General features: G+C 35.7%; 1 protein-coding gene across 1 annotated transcript in view; it reads left to right on the top strand.

Annotated features, from left to right (window-relative positions):
* The window catches only part of DOCK4 (dedicator of cytokinesis 4), a 222,738-nt gene that overhangs the window by 165,166 nt on the left and 44,287 nt on the right, over window positions 1-13,285 (top strand). The window contains exons 27-29 of the mRNA XM_041471554.1: window positions 4,128-4,222; window positions 11,523-11,598; window positions 13,136-13,236. Of these exons, the coding sequence (XP_041327488.1) occupies window positions 4,128-4,222; window positions 11,523-11,598; window positions 13,136-13,236 (272 nt within the window). The remainder of the gene's footprint in view (window positions 1-4,127; window positions 4,223-11,522; window positions 11,599-13,135; window positions 13,237-13,285) is intronic.

The raw sequence follows: 13,285 nt of genomic DNA, 5'->3' as shown, positions 1-13,285 counted from the left end.
GTTTTGTGCTCTGCTTTTTGGCTGTAGCCTCTGGTTATAATAACCATCTATACTAAATGATTATGCACTGCTACCACGTGGCATTTCGTCTTTCTTCCAGACTAATACTCAAAGTGACTATGTCAGTACTTGCATGAATGTATGTTTGCACAGCATTTGTGATACAGTTAATAAAAATACCCCACCAAACGACATCTCCAAACAAAAATTCACTCATGAAGGTACTTGCAAAGAAGGAAAGAAGGTTTTGCAGTTCTCTTTTTTTTAGCAGTGTATACCAAACTTACTAAAGGCTGTTTCCAGCTTGTTAAACAAAGAGAAGCAGAATGGAGACTTTGAAGGAATGACATGTATACATATTTATATGACATGCATCTAAGTGATGCCTTAAAAGAGTGGTTGCTTATGCAAATATTCTCTTTATTTTGTAAATATATTTATCTTAAGTAATTGACATGGTGACTGTTTTTTTCAGTTTCTTAAGAGAGGTTTTTTCCACTCAACGCAGAAGATAGGGAAAGCATTTTATATTTGAAAGCATGCAAATGAAGTATAAAAGAACTGACAGGGGTTTCATGGCTGAGTGGTAGAACCAGATGCTATACTTCACTCACTTTTTTGAAACCCTGACTTTAACAAGATAGTAATTTTAAATGCTTCCTTTTATCTTTCAATATTATCTGAAAGGTATGTTCTTTTTTCTTACCACAAAATGCTTTCCACTCCTAGTAAATATATTTTACACTAATTTATATAACAGAGGCAACCTTCTAGGTGAATATTTGTTGCTGTGGAAAAGCTCAAATATAATTTATGACAAAAGGTAACAGTGGAAGGCTATGAACAGGGAGAGATCAGTGGGAAAGTGAATGTAAAAAACAGTATATGTTAGCACAATGCAGCTTTGACCACAGCAAAGTGGCTTTGATCAATATGTTTGGGGTTTTTAATTAAGAGATTAAAAGTAAACAAAAAAAGTAAGCACCTACTAGAAGGCCTAGTTTTTATTCTTTGGCAGTTTGATGTCACATAACATGACAGAATAGAAATTTGATGAAGGAAAAAATAATATTTCATAGAGATGGGTGTAAATCTTACAGTTCTGTCATCCCTGTCTTCCAGCTCTAAGGGCTGAGCAGGGTAAGGTGGATGCCATACCCTGATACCAAGTGGAGTTTATGCCACTGTTCTCTAATGGCCCCTGGGCACAGGCTGTGTGAGGTCCCTGGGCATGGGGAGTGTCTCTGGTGGAGAAGCTCAGTTCTAGCCACCATCCTTCCCCTGCTCTGCAGGGCCATCCATCACATATGGGACTTGTGAAAGGATGAGTTTTGGGGCAGAGGGGTAGTTCTAAAGCCACTAATTTAGGTGGCTTCTGATATAAATTAAGAAAGCAGTGAAGCAAAGAAGCTCTGGGAAAGGAACTGGCCAAGGGATGGATGAGTTGCCCAGGAGCTGATAGCTCACTGTGGAACCATCCTCTTTCTTATTGGCATTTGGCACTCTGGACACTCTACAAAACCTTGATACCAGTAGTCTGGTAATCCTACAGTGTGAATCAAAGCAATGGAGCATCATGCATTTACCTTCAAAGTGGACTGTTGACCCAGATGAAAATGCTTCATAGGTGTACCCCAAGAGATCCAATGAAGCCTCAAAGCTGGATGTAGCATTCCAGGTGGTATCTCACCAGACTGGAGTAGGGGCAGAATCCCCTCCCTTGACCAGCTAGCCACGCTTCTCTTGATGCAGCCAGGATACAATTGCCTTTCTGGGCTGGGAGGGCACTTTGCCTGCTCATGTGCAGCCTCTCATGCACCCCAAGTCCTTCTTGGCAGGGCTGCTCTGCATCTGTTCATCCCCAAACCTGTGGTGATACAGGGGTTGCGCTGCAACACCTTGCCCTTGGTCCTGTAAAACTCATGACATTCCACCAGCTCGCTTCTTGAGCTTGTCCAGGTCCCTCTGGATGGCATCCCATCCTTCAGGAGTGAAGTTGTTTGAGTGGTGGGATTTAGTACTAGACCTTATAGTTTAGTACCAATTTAGTACTACTAATAAGATAATATCTAGTATTATCTTACAAATAGAACTAGACCTTATGTACACTAAGTAGAAATATTAAGAGATGGTATTTAGAGTATGTAAAGGACAAAATTATTTCCTTTTTTGCTTTTAAGATAGAAGACATATGAGACATTAATACTATCTGTACTCAACCAACCAAATGTTAGCTCACTTATACTGTCGGCAAAAATGTTTTTTAAATGTTAAAATCTGTTACTAAATCTATGTTTTGCAGCTAATATTGCTACATTGATGACACAATTTTCTATTTTTTTCAATGAAAATTAGAAATAATTAGCCTGGTATTAATGATTCAAAATGTAATGCCAGTGTCTACATTTGCTTTGTTTTAAAGTTTGTTTGGAATAAAAGATGTGTTCTGATTCTAGCCTAGTTACCCAAAGAAATGAAGTACATATGGTCTTCCTTTCTGACTGTTATTCTTAATGACTTTTGAACAAGCTATCTCAAAGGTGCTGTGTTTCCACCTCACACAGCCCTTGGGTTTTAAATCTTCATACCACTGCATGGTTTTATGGTTTCTCAATAACAGCCATTTGGCCTCTTCAGTTCAGCAGTCCACTGGTGAGATCCCTAATGGCAGAAGCATGTATTGTGTCTGGACAGGAGATAAAAAGGGAGTATGAAAGAATCTGGGATGTTATTGTGAGGTGATTTGCAGCAACGTTCAAGGTATTGCCATATTGTTGGGATTATGGCACACAGCTGTGGGATTATTCACTGGGGAGGGAGGTAAACTCTGCAAAATAAAAAGGCACTTAAGTACAAGATGCAAACCTATAGAAAAATGGCTTGGCATAACTGTGTTGTTTGTAGAGGTAGGTAGTTGTTTATCTGTAAAGCTGGTCACCTGCATTCAAGTAGTACATTATCTGCAGTGAGTATCATTTATACTGTTTAATACAGATAATTTTTTGGCATCTTTCTCAGAAAACAGGTTGTTTCTTTTATGTAATCTTCTCTGGTGGGTGGCTGTGGGGATCTCATCTGCCTTACCCAGTGCCTGTATTCATCCCCCTTTACAGTGATTCTCTAATGAAAGACATCTGTTGTGCAATGCCTGTCATCTACACTTTGATAAATGCACTTGAGAATATATTTTGGTGTTCAAAATTATTTGTATCTTCATCTCATCTGTGTTTCGGGGTAACTCTCTACAAATGATGTGGGCAGAATGAATACCAAACATTTCAAGGTCAGGTACTGCACTGGTTCTGTTAGGTGTGTTTATATCACTTGCCTCATGCTCTTCATGTTGTCAACAGCTCGATTTTCATACTAAAAGAATACTGGCAGTACTGTACATAATCAAGATGGTCCCTTGTTCGTTTTATTTGCGGAAAAAAAAACTGAAAAAAATGTGCTGAGAGGAACAGTTTCATTATTTATTAGTGAGTTACATGACATAGGAGATGATAATGCTAAAAGTTTTCAGCCAGTGCTTTCTACATTCAAAGTAGCTCACAGGTGTTGACTGTTTTTTTTGATCCAGCAAATGCAGCAGCAAGATTAAGTGACCTGCACACAGCCAGCCAGCTGCACTGCCACTTACGGGGCCTGGGCATCTCTACTGGAGTCACTGGTCTTTGTCAAGTCAATGACAAAATTGTCCTTACACTCTCTCTGCTGCTTTTAGAATGAATCTCAAAGTGATGAAAACCTGGCATGATTAAGGAGATATTCTGAACTCTCTGGTGTTTGTAAAGTGCTTTTTTGATTTGCAAATTGTTCTCAACATCACATTTGTGGAAGTGTATGGGTGGAAACCAAATGCATCTTTGACATTTCTTTTATACATTGCTGTCAATCAAATGGCACATTATATTTTTTTCATCATTTTAAGAAGAAAGGATTAAATCACTATTTGAAAATTCTTGGGAAGTAATAAAAAAAAGCATTCAGAGGTTTATCTATGGTGAAAATAAGTGCAATTCTGCTATTTCTATAATGATTTTTTTCTCTCTGATTAAAATATTTTTAAAGATCACTGCTCTTTTTAAAGCAGCAAAGACATATGACTACTTCTTTTCCTTCCAAAGGATTTCCTGCTGCAGATTTTCACAGTATTTCGGATACTAATACGACCAGAGATGTTTCCAAAAGACTGGACAGTGATGCGTTTGGTTGCAAACAAGTAAGGCATTTTTAATGTTATTAAAATGTATGGGTAGTATGCCCAGATCATAATAAAAATAAAGTTATATGATGTATGTAATAAAAATGAAATGTATTTTTAATAATGCTGGCTGCAATTTTACTTTTTTTAATTTAAGATTTCAAATCTCTGCACTTCTTTGATACTGCAAATTTATTATATAATCTATACTTCTTTCTGTTCTGAGTTTTAGTAAGCACATATAACAGGAAACTCAGAAACACTTAGAGCTGCAAAGCATCAACAGCTTTGTTTTCCAAGTAACAAACGACAAGTCTCTAAGGAACTTCTTTTCAAATCTGTTTCTTGAAATTCTGAGTTGGTAAAGATCTGTTTGCTCTCAAGAAGAAATTATCAACTGTAATATTGTTAAAGATGCTTTTGCATGTTTTTTCATTTAGTGATTGTCAGAAAAATCACAAAAATCACAAATCAGGAAATGAGGTACAGCACAAGCCAACAGTGACGTAAGGCTCTAAGCACTGCGGAGTGAGGTTTCCACATGAAACCAGCCCATCAGTCATTCTTTGTCTGCTCAGGCCTTATTTTTAAAGAAATGGGTTCCCAGCATTTCTGAGAAGTAATTAGAACAATATATTAAGTTTTATTTTACCTCTATCACTACCTATCCTTTTTGCAGTCTTAGCTTTAGATGAGATAACCCAGCTGAGCAGTCAGCACAGTTATACCAACATCAGTGTCAGCAAGGAGGAGCGTTGTGTTGGGCAGACCTAGGAATCCAGAATGAAGGATTGACTTAAACCTTCATGATAGGTATTGCAATGCCTGATTAAAAGACAGTTTTAGTCTGCATTGTGCCTGCTAGCTTCAAGGAGAATTTAAATTTGTGGTGCTGTACATACTACTAGTAGCAATATAATTGGTACAATTAAATCTAACAACACTTGGGTTTGCAGTCTGTATTTGTTTTGTGTGTGTGCGGATATTTAAGCATAACAGTACTTGTTCAAACTTTGTCATGACTTGAAACAATTTTTTGTTAATTTTTATTACTTCAGTGCTGCTAATCTTTTCAAGTTTGAATTCCAGAAAAAAAAATTAATTAAAGAATGGATATGATCGTTTGTTTCTCTGTATGATATTAAATAAGGTATGACTGATACCAGCCTGCATTTGGCAATTATGTTTAAGAAATAAACAGTGAAGCACAAGAAAGAAGGAAAAAAAAATAGGAACTTTTAGACAAAGTAAATACTCTAAGAAATTTTTATATATTCCAGTAACAACTGGCTTGGCAGATGGCTTTGCAACAGCTGACACGTACAGAACTAAGATTTAGGAACGACCTTGGCATGTGTTACATGGCTGGTGATACTCAGATGATACCAAGTTCTGCAAAAGGAGCATTTTTCTTCTCCAATATTTCAGTAATCACCGCACATACCCCTTTATTAATGCATGTCATGTTGTTTCTGACCATCTAGAAGGTGAATCTATGCCTAGTTCTGTCAGGCAAAGAAGATAGGCAGAAGGTGACAATGGCTGCTGGTGGGAATTGACCACGAGGAGCTCATCAGACCAGCTAACTGATCCTGATAACACAATTGCATAAGAACTTCTGCCCACAAAGCATGTGGGCTATAAGCACATCTTTACCAATTCAGCTTTGAATAATTGCTTGGTTAGGAATCTGTTCCTATGTAGAGGAAGTGCTAGTTTGCTGTGAAACGGGGCTAACCAGGTGTACTTAAATGTGTGCTGAAGACTGAAGCATCATTATTCCTATGTTCTATTCTGTTCCTTTTTGAGGCAGCAGAAAGGAAAATCTGTGTCTGTTCTCTCGTCAGCTGCAGAGAAGTAGTTTTCCCAGAGCTGTTTCTGAATGGGAGCTTCTTCCTTTACCTCGTGTCCCTCACTGCAATGGCAGTGACTGCCTTCCTTCAGCTTCCTCAAGGTGTTCAAAAGCACAGAGTAGTAGCTTTGCTAGAGCTGTTCCAGCCCTAAATATTTAAGTGCAAAGGAAAGATCCTAGAGGCAGAATGCGAAATTAGGGCACTGCCTGCCCCACAGAGAGAAGTGAGCTGTTCTCCCTGAGCTTCATTTCATCAGCCAGAGCACTTCCAGGGATCTGAGACTCTTCAGAACTAAAGGCAAAACTAATTGAACTCTCTGCTCCATTCATCTCTAAAAGAAAAAGCTAGAAGGTCTAGCCCATCTTTTTAAGAGCAGAATTAAGTGATCCAATAACAGTCTGGGTCTTTTCAAACTTCTGCTTTCCAGGAATAAACCAGGCGCTGTGTTTCCTGTATCCCATGGCTGCCTTCTGATCTGTCTGTCCTTTCACTCGTGAGACTGCAGCTCACCTGAAGGCAGTGTGTGTGCCATCACATCACCCATCACTGCTGTCACATCAACAGCAGCACTGCTTTTCCCCCTGTCCATAGACTGATATAAGAATTCAAACTGTCTGATATTTACAGGAAGAAAGATTTAGCCTGTCTGAGCCTAGGGAAGAAATAAGTCTTAGCAAGGATAAAATCAAGGAATAAGCTTTTTCTGAAGGAGAAATTACTTTTTTTTTTTCTCTTACTTATGTATGCAGAACTAGAATTACCTGAAATATTTCTGAGTCTTAAAATGCCATAATTCTTACAATATACAATATTTACATATAAAAATCTCACTGCCCTCTGGCTCCTAGTGGTTTTTCTTCTTTCTAGTTGCAATGTTTTCAGTAATTATGTAGCATCTGATATTTGGATGCTGACTGGGAAATTTAAAAAACCCACCAAAACCAGAAGATACTATGAGCTCAAGAAGTCAAATCTATAACTGTCCAGATACTAAGATGTTTCAAGAGAACACATGTATGATCTATAGTTCTGAATGTTCTCATGCCTAATGTGTGAAAGTATTAATGGCTAACATTATAAACTGCTAATTGGCTTCTAAAATTTGAGAAATAAAGTAACATTTTAAATGGCAAACTTAGCACTAAAGCAGAGAAATGGATTTTTTCCATTGTATTTTGTAATGGAAAGAGAACATGCAAAAAACATCCTTAGCTTCTAACAGTTGAGCAAAGAGAGAGAAATAACTGTTTAAAGCTTCATAACCCTGTAATATCGGAGCTAATCAACACAGGTGCAGGAAAGCAAAATAATTACTTATGGTCATTTAATGTTTCTAACATGAATGTTACTACTGAGTGACAAATATGGCTTTATGTTTACTATGGAAAATATGATTTAAATTTCTTTCATTCTAGAAGTGGACTTTCTTTCTACATCAAATAGGTAGTATCTAGCTTCTATTTGTAACTGCAGGGGAGCACCACATAATATAGGAACATGTCTGGATCGGTTGCCTAGTGCCAGAGAGAAATATTAAATTTTATAGCAAAATATGCCTGACTAAAATTGAAGCTTCTGGAGAAGACTTTCACAGTTTCAACTGGAAATCACTGTGTAATGGTCAGTGGCTTCAGTTACCTTAAGGTTAGGAGAAGAATGATTTGTCTACTACTTTATTTGCCTGGCATATTTTGAGAGCAGTTAACAGACTCAGCTGAAATTTTCAGGTGTGTCATGTTACTAACAGTTGAGGAGGAACATGGAGAGCAAAGGAACTTCAACTACTTGCTGAGCAAATCTTTGATATTCATAGTATACTATGCCTATGTATCATAGGCAAAGACACAAAGAGCTAATTTTCTGCTTCTTGATATACAAGAAGCTTTAGTTTTCAAGATCTCTGTGTAATTAACTATGTATAGCCTTTTAGCATTCCAATTAATAGTAGAGATGCTAGGTCATCCAATCCTCAATTTGAATATTATAAGCATGCAAATAGATGTACAAATAGTACTATTAATAGTAAAATAATTTATCTGTAAAGTAAGGTTTACATAATATGTTGCTCACACTGAAATTACAAATGTATCTACTGACAGTTGGGCATAAGTACTTCAAGCAGAGAATCCTTTTGGTTATAAAATTCAGTAATGGCTAAAATACATTATTATTACTATTACTATTATTATTATAAAAGTAACTAAAATGGAATACACAGTAAGGGAAGGTATCAAATCAGCATTAGTGTCATCATAATGGCTGCTCTAAACAATCCTGTTAGCTCCTATGGTGTGGGAGTCTGAGACTCCTACAATGAACAAAAATTCTTGCTTTTATGTAATACATAGTGTTGCTAACAAGTTTTTATGTAATGCAAAATGTTGCTAGCAACTGAACCTGGCATTCAGTCCTCCACAAAAAACATATATACACAGGCATGCATATATAAATAAGCTCATAAACATATAACAATAGATATATACACATATACATGATTCAAGGTTTATTTAATTTCTTTATGAAATATGAAAGAAATTTTTTTCTCTTTGAATACCTCTGTGCTTGGGGTTATTTCACTTTGAAATAGTAAAGAATGGTATGAGAAGCTAATGTTATACAGTTGTCCTGTACCAGCATGGAAAAGGAAAACTGTTATTTTCTACCACTGGCTCCCCAGACAAAAGTCAAGTTGCCAGAACATAGCCCAGGCAGTAAACAGTTGTTGAACTTCTGGATTTTTCAAACAGCTTATTGCAGAAAGGTTTGCTCTGAAAATTTGATGGAAAAGCCATTCCATTATCAATGGCCTTACCAGACATTGGGTTAGCATCCTGTGTATGAGTCCAGAATAACTCAGTAGCTAAAAGTAGAGGGTTTTCTCCTGTAAAACAGGCATTCTGAACAAATATGTAGCAGGTGGTAAGAGGAAGAAAAGCAAGTCTTGTCACAAACTGAGTAGTTTATAGTTTGATAGTCAGATGGATTTCAAATGAATGTTGTAGTGGTTTGGCAATCACTGGCTAGGAATCAACTTGGAATGTGAATACTGTACCGAATCAGGCAGCTGTCCTCTGGCTGCTGCCTCTGCTTTGTGCATTTCAGCTTTTTTTGTATATGAGCATCCCCAGCCCTAGCTTGTTTTCTGTTCTACCTGATTTTAGACTTTTGTAGATTCAGAATAACAGATGGTGGGTCAAAAACAATGTCTTCAACCTTGTGTGTTGCATCTGGTGTTTTGAGGTTTTTTTTATCTACAACATACCCTCTCATATTAGAGACCCACATTTTATCAACTAGTCCATATGATATCTTTCGCTTACCAAACAAATGAAACCTGAGGTAAGTTCCCTGTAGGAAGAAATACTTGCATTGCAATTATTCTGTTATCTCAGGAAAATCCTTCAAAAATATTCTAAAAGCTGCATTTGTCTACTTTATTCACTTCATAAAAATTGAAGCAGATCTTTCTCTTCAGTTTCACCTTCCATGGAAGGAATGTAGCAAGATAGGAATTGTCTCAGACATAAATAGAACTATGTCATGTAAACTTGGCAGTATGGTTATGGATATTGTGGAATTTTCTCTTGAGTAATGTTTTTAGGGATTTATTACTTTGGGCTTAGGTGGAAATTTCATATAGCAAAAATTCTGATAAACTGACTTTTTCTACCAGAATGTCTTCCTGAAATATACAAACTATTTCCATTCTGTGAAGCATATGGATCTTGAATTAAATCATGCACAACAACAAGAATGACAGGGCTCTGTTCTTATCCGTGCCTCGATTATTAACTTTCCTTATACTGCATTTTACTAACATTTCACTTTGTGTTCCGTGCTGCAATAGCAAGTGCTGTACCCAGGCTGAAACTCTCTGTTGGTGAAAAAGTGGGATTAACTTACCCATGAGTGCTAAGCACAGAACACTACTTGGATTGAAAAGTTACAGTGTAATCCTTGAGAAAATAATACGTATGAAAATACACTTGAGCCATGGAATAGGAATAAATAGGAAACTTAAGACTCAAGACCTGCTCTAAAAACAGACTCAGAGCTGGCTGGTGCAGGTGTTCAGGCACATCAAACAGAAGGTAAAGTTTGGCAGGGACAGTAATTTTAAATGTAGAAGGATGGAAGTAAACATTTAAACTACTAATATGTTAAATGATACATAGCCAGTTTTTATTTATAAACGTGAAAACTGTCCAAAGTGCTAGAAGAAAAATATAGTTTATATTCTAGGTGGCTTGGCTAACATTTAATTCTCCAGTGTTGTAAAAATGAAAAATATTGTAACCTTGAAATATATATTGCTGATATTATTCTTAAGTCTTTTTGTCTTGAATGCATTGCAAATAATAGTTTAAAAAAGGAAGTCTAAAATATAGAAAGGGAAACATATTTTAGCATTGTAAAAACATGCTGGTCAAGAATTATGTTCAAAGAAGAACTAAATGTATTAATAATAGACAGATGGTAATTAAATGAAATGTGTAGATATAACCTTTTTTCTCAGAAGATCTTTAAACAGTTGATTGTTGTAAAATACATAACAGCAAAAAGATCAGTCTGTGTTTGTCTTTTTTTTCTCTCCATAAGTATTCACTTCCAACTATTTTCAAAAACAATTAAATGCTTTACATAGATTTCTAGTTTGACTAAATATGTTGGAAGACAAGAGGGCTGCAGAGTTTAGTTTAAGATTTGAACAACCTTTGAAATTAGGTGGATTTAAATAATCTCAAAGAATGTCCTATTCCTGTAGATTACCAAAGCTGGTTCCTGTAATAAACAAAGCCATCATTGAACTTTGGTGACAACCACTGTGAGAGGATATTGGTCATATATATTTATTTAAGATAGGTTATTATAATTCATGCAGGTGTAAAAGTAGGGTAATGTATGACTTTTTACAACATACAGCATATGAATCTTTAGAAGCAAATCCTTCTCTCAGAGCTCACACAGTTTTGCATTTATCTGTTGTCCTTAAAGAGACTTTTTGTTCATACGGGTGTCAATGTTGAATATTGGCATTTACTAGATATTTTGCATTTATGATCTATATGCACATATTTTTAATACCAAGAAAGCTGAAAACAAATTGTACAACTGTAGGTATTAATACTATTAAGATAAGATGTATCATAAATAATTAATAATAAATAAATAATAATAATAAATAATTATTTTCAGAACAAAATTTATGATTGGTCTTGATCAGTTATGTTCTATATAGAATGTCTGCTTTCAGTGCATGTTCTTTCAGCACTCATTATCTTAATGGGCATGTTTTCTGTCAATAGATGTTGTTAGGTATTTATATGGTATGTTGAAAATGTAGTATTTAATGCCACCAGACACGCTATGTCTATTTCTTCACTGGAAAATTGTCTTGCTTTGATTATTAAATATGAATTTCCACATAATGAAAACTCCTGTCTTTTTTATTCTTTTCTTCCCAGTGTGATCATTACTACAGTCTTGTACCTTTCGGACGCCCTTCGTAAAAACTTCTTAAATGAAAACTTTGACTACAAGGTAAAGTAAACAATTGATGTAATAGCTGCTACATCATCCTGTGTCTTGGTGATTATTAAACTTAGCTCCAGCATCTAAATAGCTAGAATATGTAAAAAATCAGCAATTTCAACTGCTCAGAGATGCTTTTTCTTAAATACAGGACTATCTTATAAATAAGTGCTGTGAGGTTTTTTTAATTTAATCTAATTTTTCATTTTGTTATTTGATCCTCTTTGTTAGACTACTTATTTAGGATTTTTGTGTAGCAATTTTTTGGATCATAAGAACTAATGAAATTATTTAGCTGGGTTTTTCTGTTATTGCAGAAAGAAAAAGTATTTCATTTTTTTAATCAATGCAGATTTATATAAAATGCAGTTTATATTTTTGTAATTTGTCTCAGACCAATTAACATGCTGCATAATTAAAATTAGAAAATTATGACACTTCACAGTGAATGTAGTTAAAGATGTTAGTGCATACCTCATACCGTGTGATACTGCGTTTATAATAAATTGTGAATTACAGATTATGCTTTTAGGATTCAGATGAGAAAATCTAGGAACGTGTCTGAAAAGACACATTTCCATGGAAACAAACCTGAATGAATATTCTGCCCATCCAAGAGATTTTAGTCCAAGTGCTGCATCATGAAAAGTGCAGAATGTCTTTCCTAGAGAAGACCCTGAGCTCCTGTTGACTTCCAGCAGGATTGTGGCTGCTTCTCTGAAAATCCAAACTCTTGTTAGATAGATTGGCAGGAATGCAGATTTATCTACTTAACTGAACATGAGGAAGCCTATCCTTTATGAATTTATGTAAGTTCAGAGGCTAAAACTGATAAAAGAATTTCCTGTCGACAAGGTCTCTGTGTCCCATAGACTTGGTTAGCAATGTTATTGCTGTCCTGCTGAGCTGCAGGGTCTGGAATAGGGCTCCTTTTACACTTCCAGTCATGAAGCATCTATAATTGGGTTATAGTAATTAGTATTTCACTTTAATTTTATCTCTAAGTAGAATATTCAACATCTATTTCATAAAGCATGAGCACAAAAAAATCTGTATATTTGCAATATCTTAACAAAACCTGGCTTTAGTTTTGTCCAGTGAAGCTTGCAGCAAGTGAGACTTGCAAATAGTATTATAAAGTGTGATGGACAGAGAATGTCAGTCCTGTTATGTGATAGCTTTTGAGGTGTCAGAATTTTTGGGGTTTTGGGTTTAAGGGCATAACTTTTGTAGTTTTCTATTAAAAAAAAAAAAAAAAAGAAACTTTCCAAAAGTAAGGCTTTTTTATTTGGAGGGATGAAAAACCTAATCTGTAACTGAAACTTTTGCATTTCAATATGTAGGATATGTAAATAGATGTATTTCTGCTGAACATCTTGGGGTTGATGAAAAGTATATTTCAAGTCAAAGAAATTTAGTCTAAAGCAGGTTGAGTAATTTAGCAGTTAAGACTGAAAGAAGGGCTGTCACTGGAAATTTTGCATCTTGGGTGTCCATAGATCATACTGAGAAAATGAAATAACCACATGCCATATGCTTATTGTAGATTTGGGATTCCTACTTTTTCCTTGCTGTCATTTTTATAAACCAGTTATGCCTGCAACTGGAGATGTTCACACCTTCCAAGAAGAAAAAGGTTTTAGAAAAGTAAGTATTGCTATCAGCTTGTAGAAAACTGTAATAGATTTAAAATGCA

Source organism: Pyrgilauda ruficollis, unplaced genomic scaffold (assembly GCF_017590135.1).
Source record: "Pyrgilauda ruficollis isolate IOZ18807 unplaced genomic scaffold, ASM1759013v1 scaffold27, whole genome shotgun sequence".
Lineage (NCBI taxonomy): Eukaryota > Metazoa > Chordata > Aves > Passeriformes > Passeridae > Pyrgilauda > Pyrgilauda ruficollis.
Note: the sequence above shows the minus strand (reverse complement) of the source record. Positions and strands in the feature narration are given on the sequence as shown.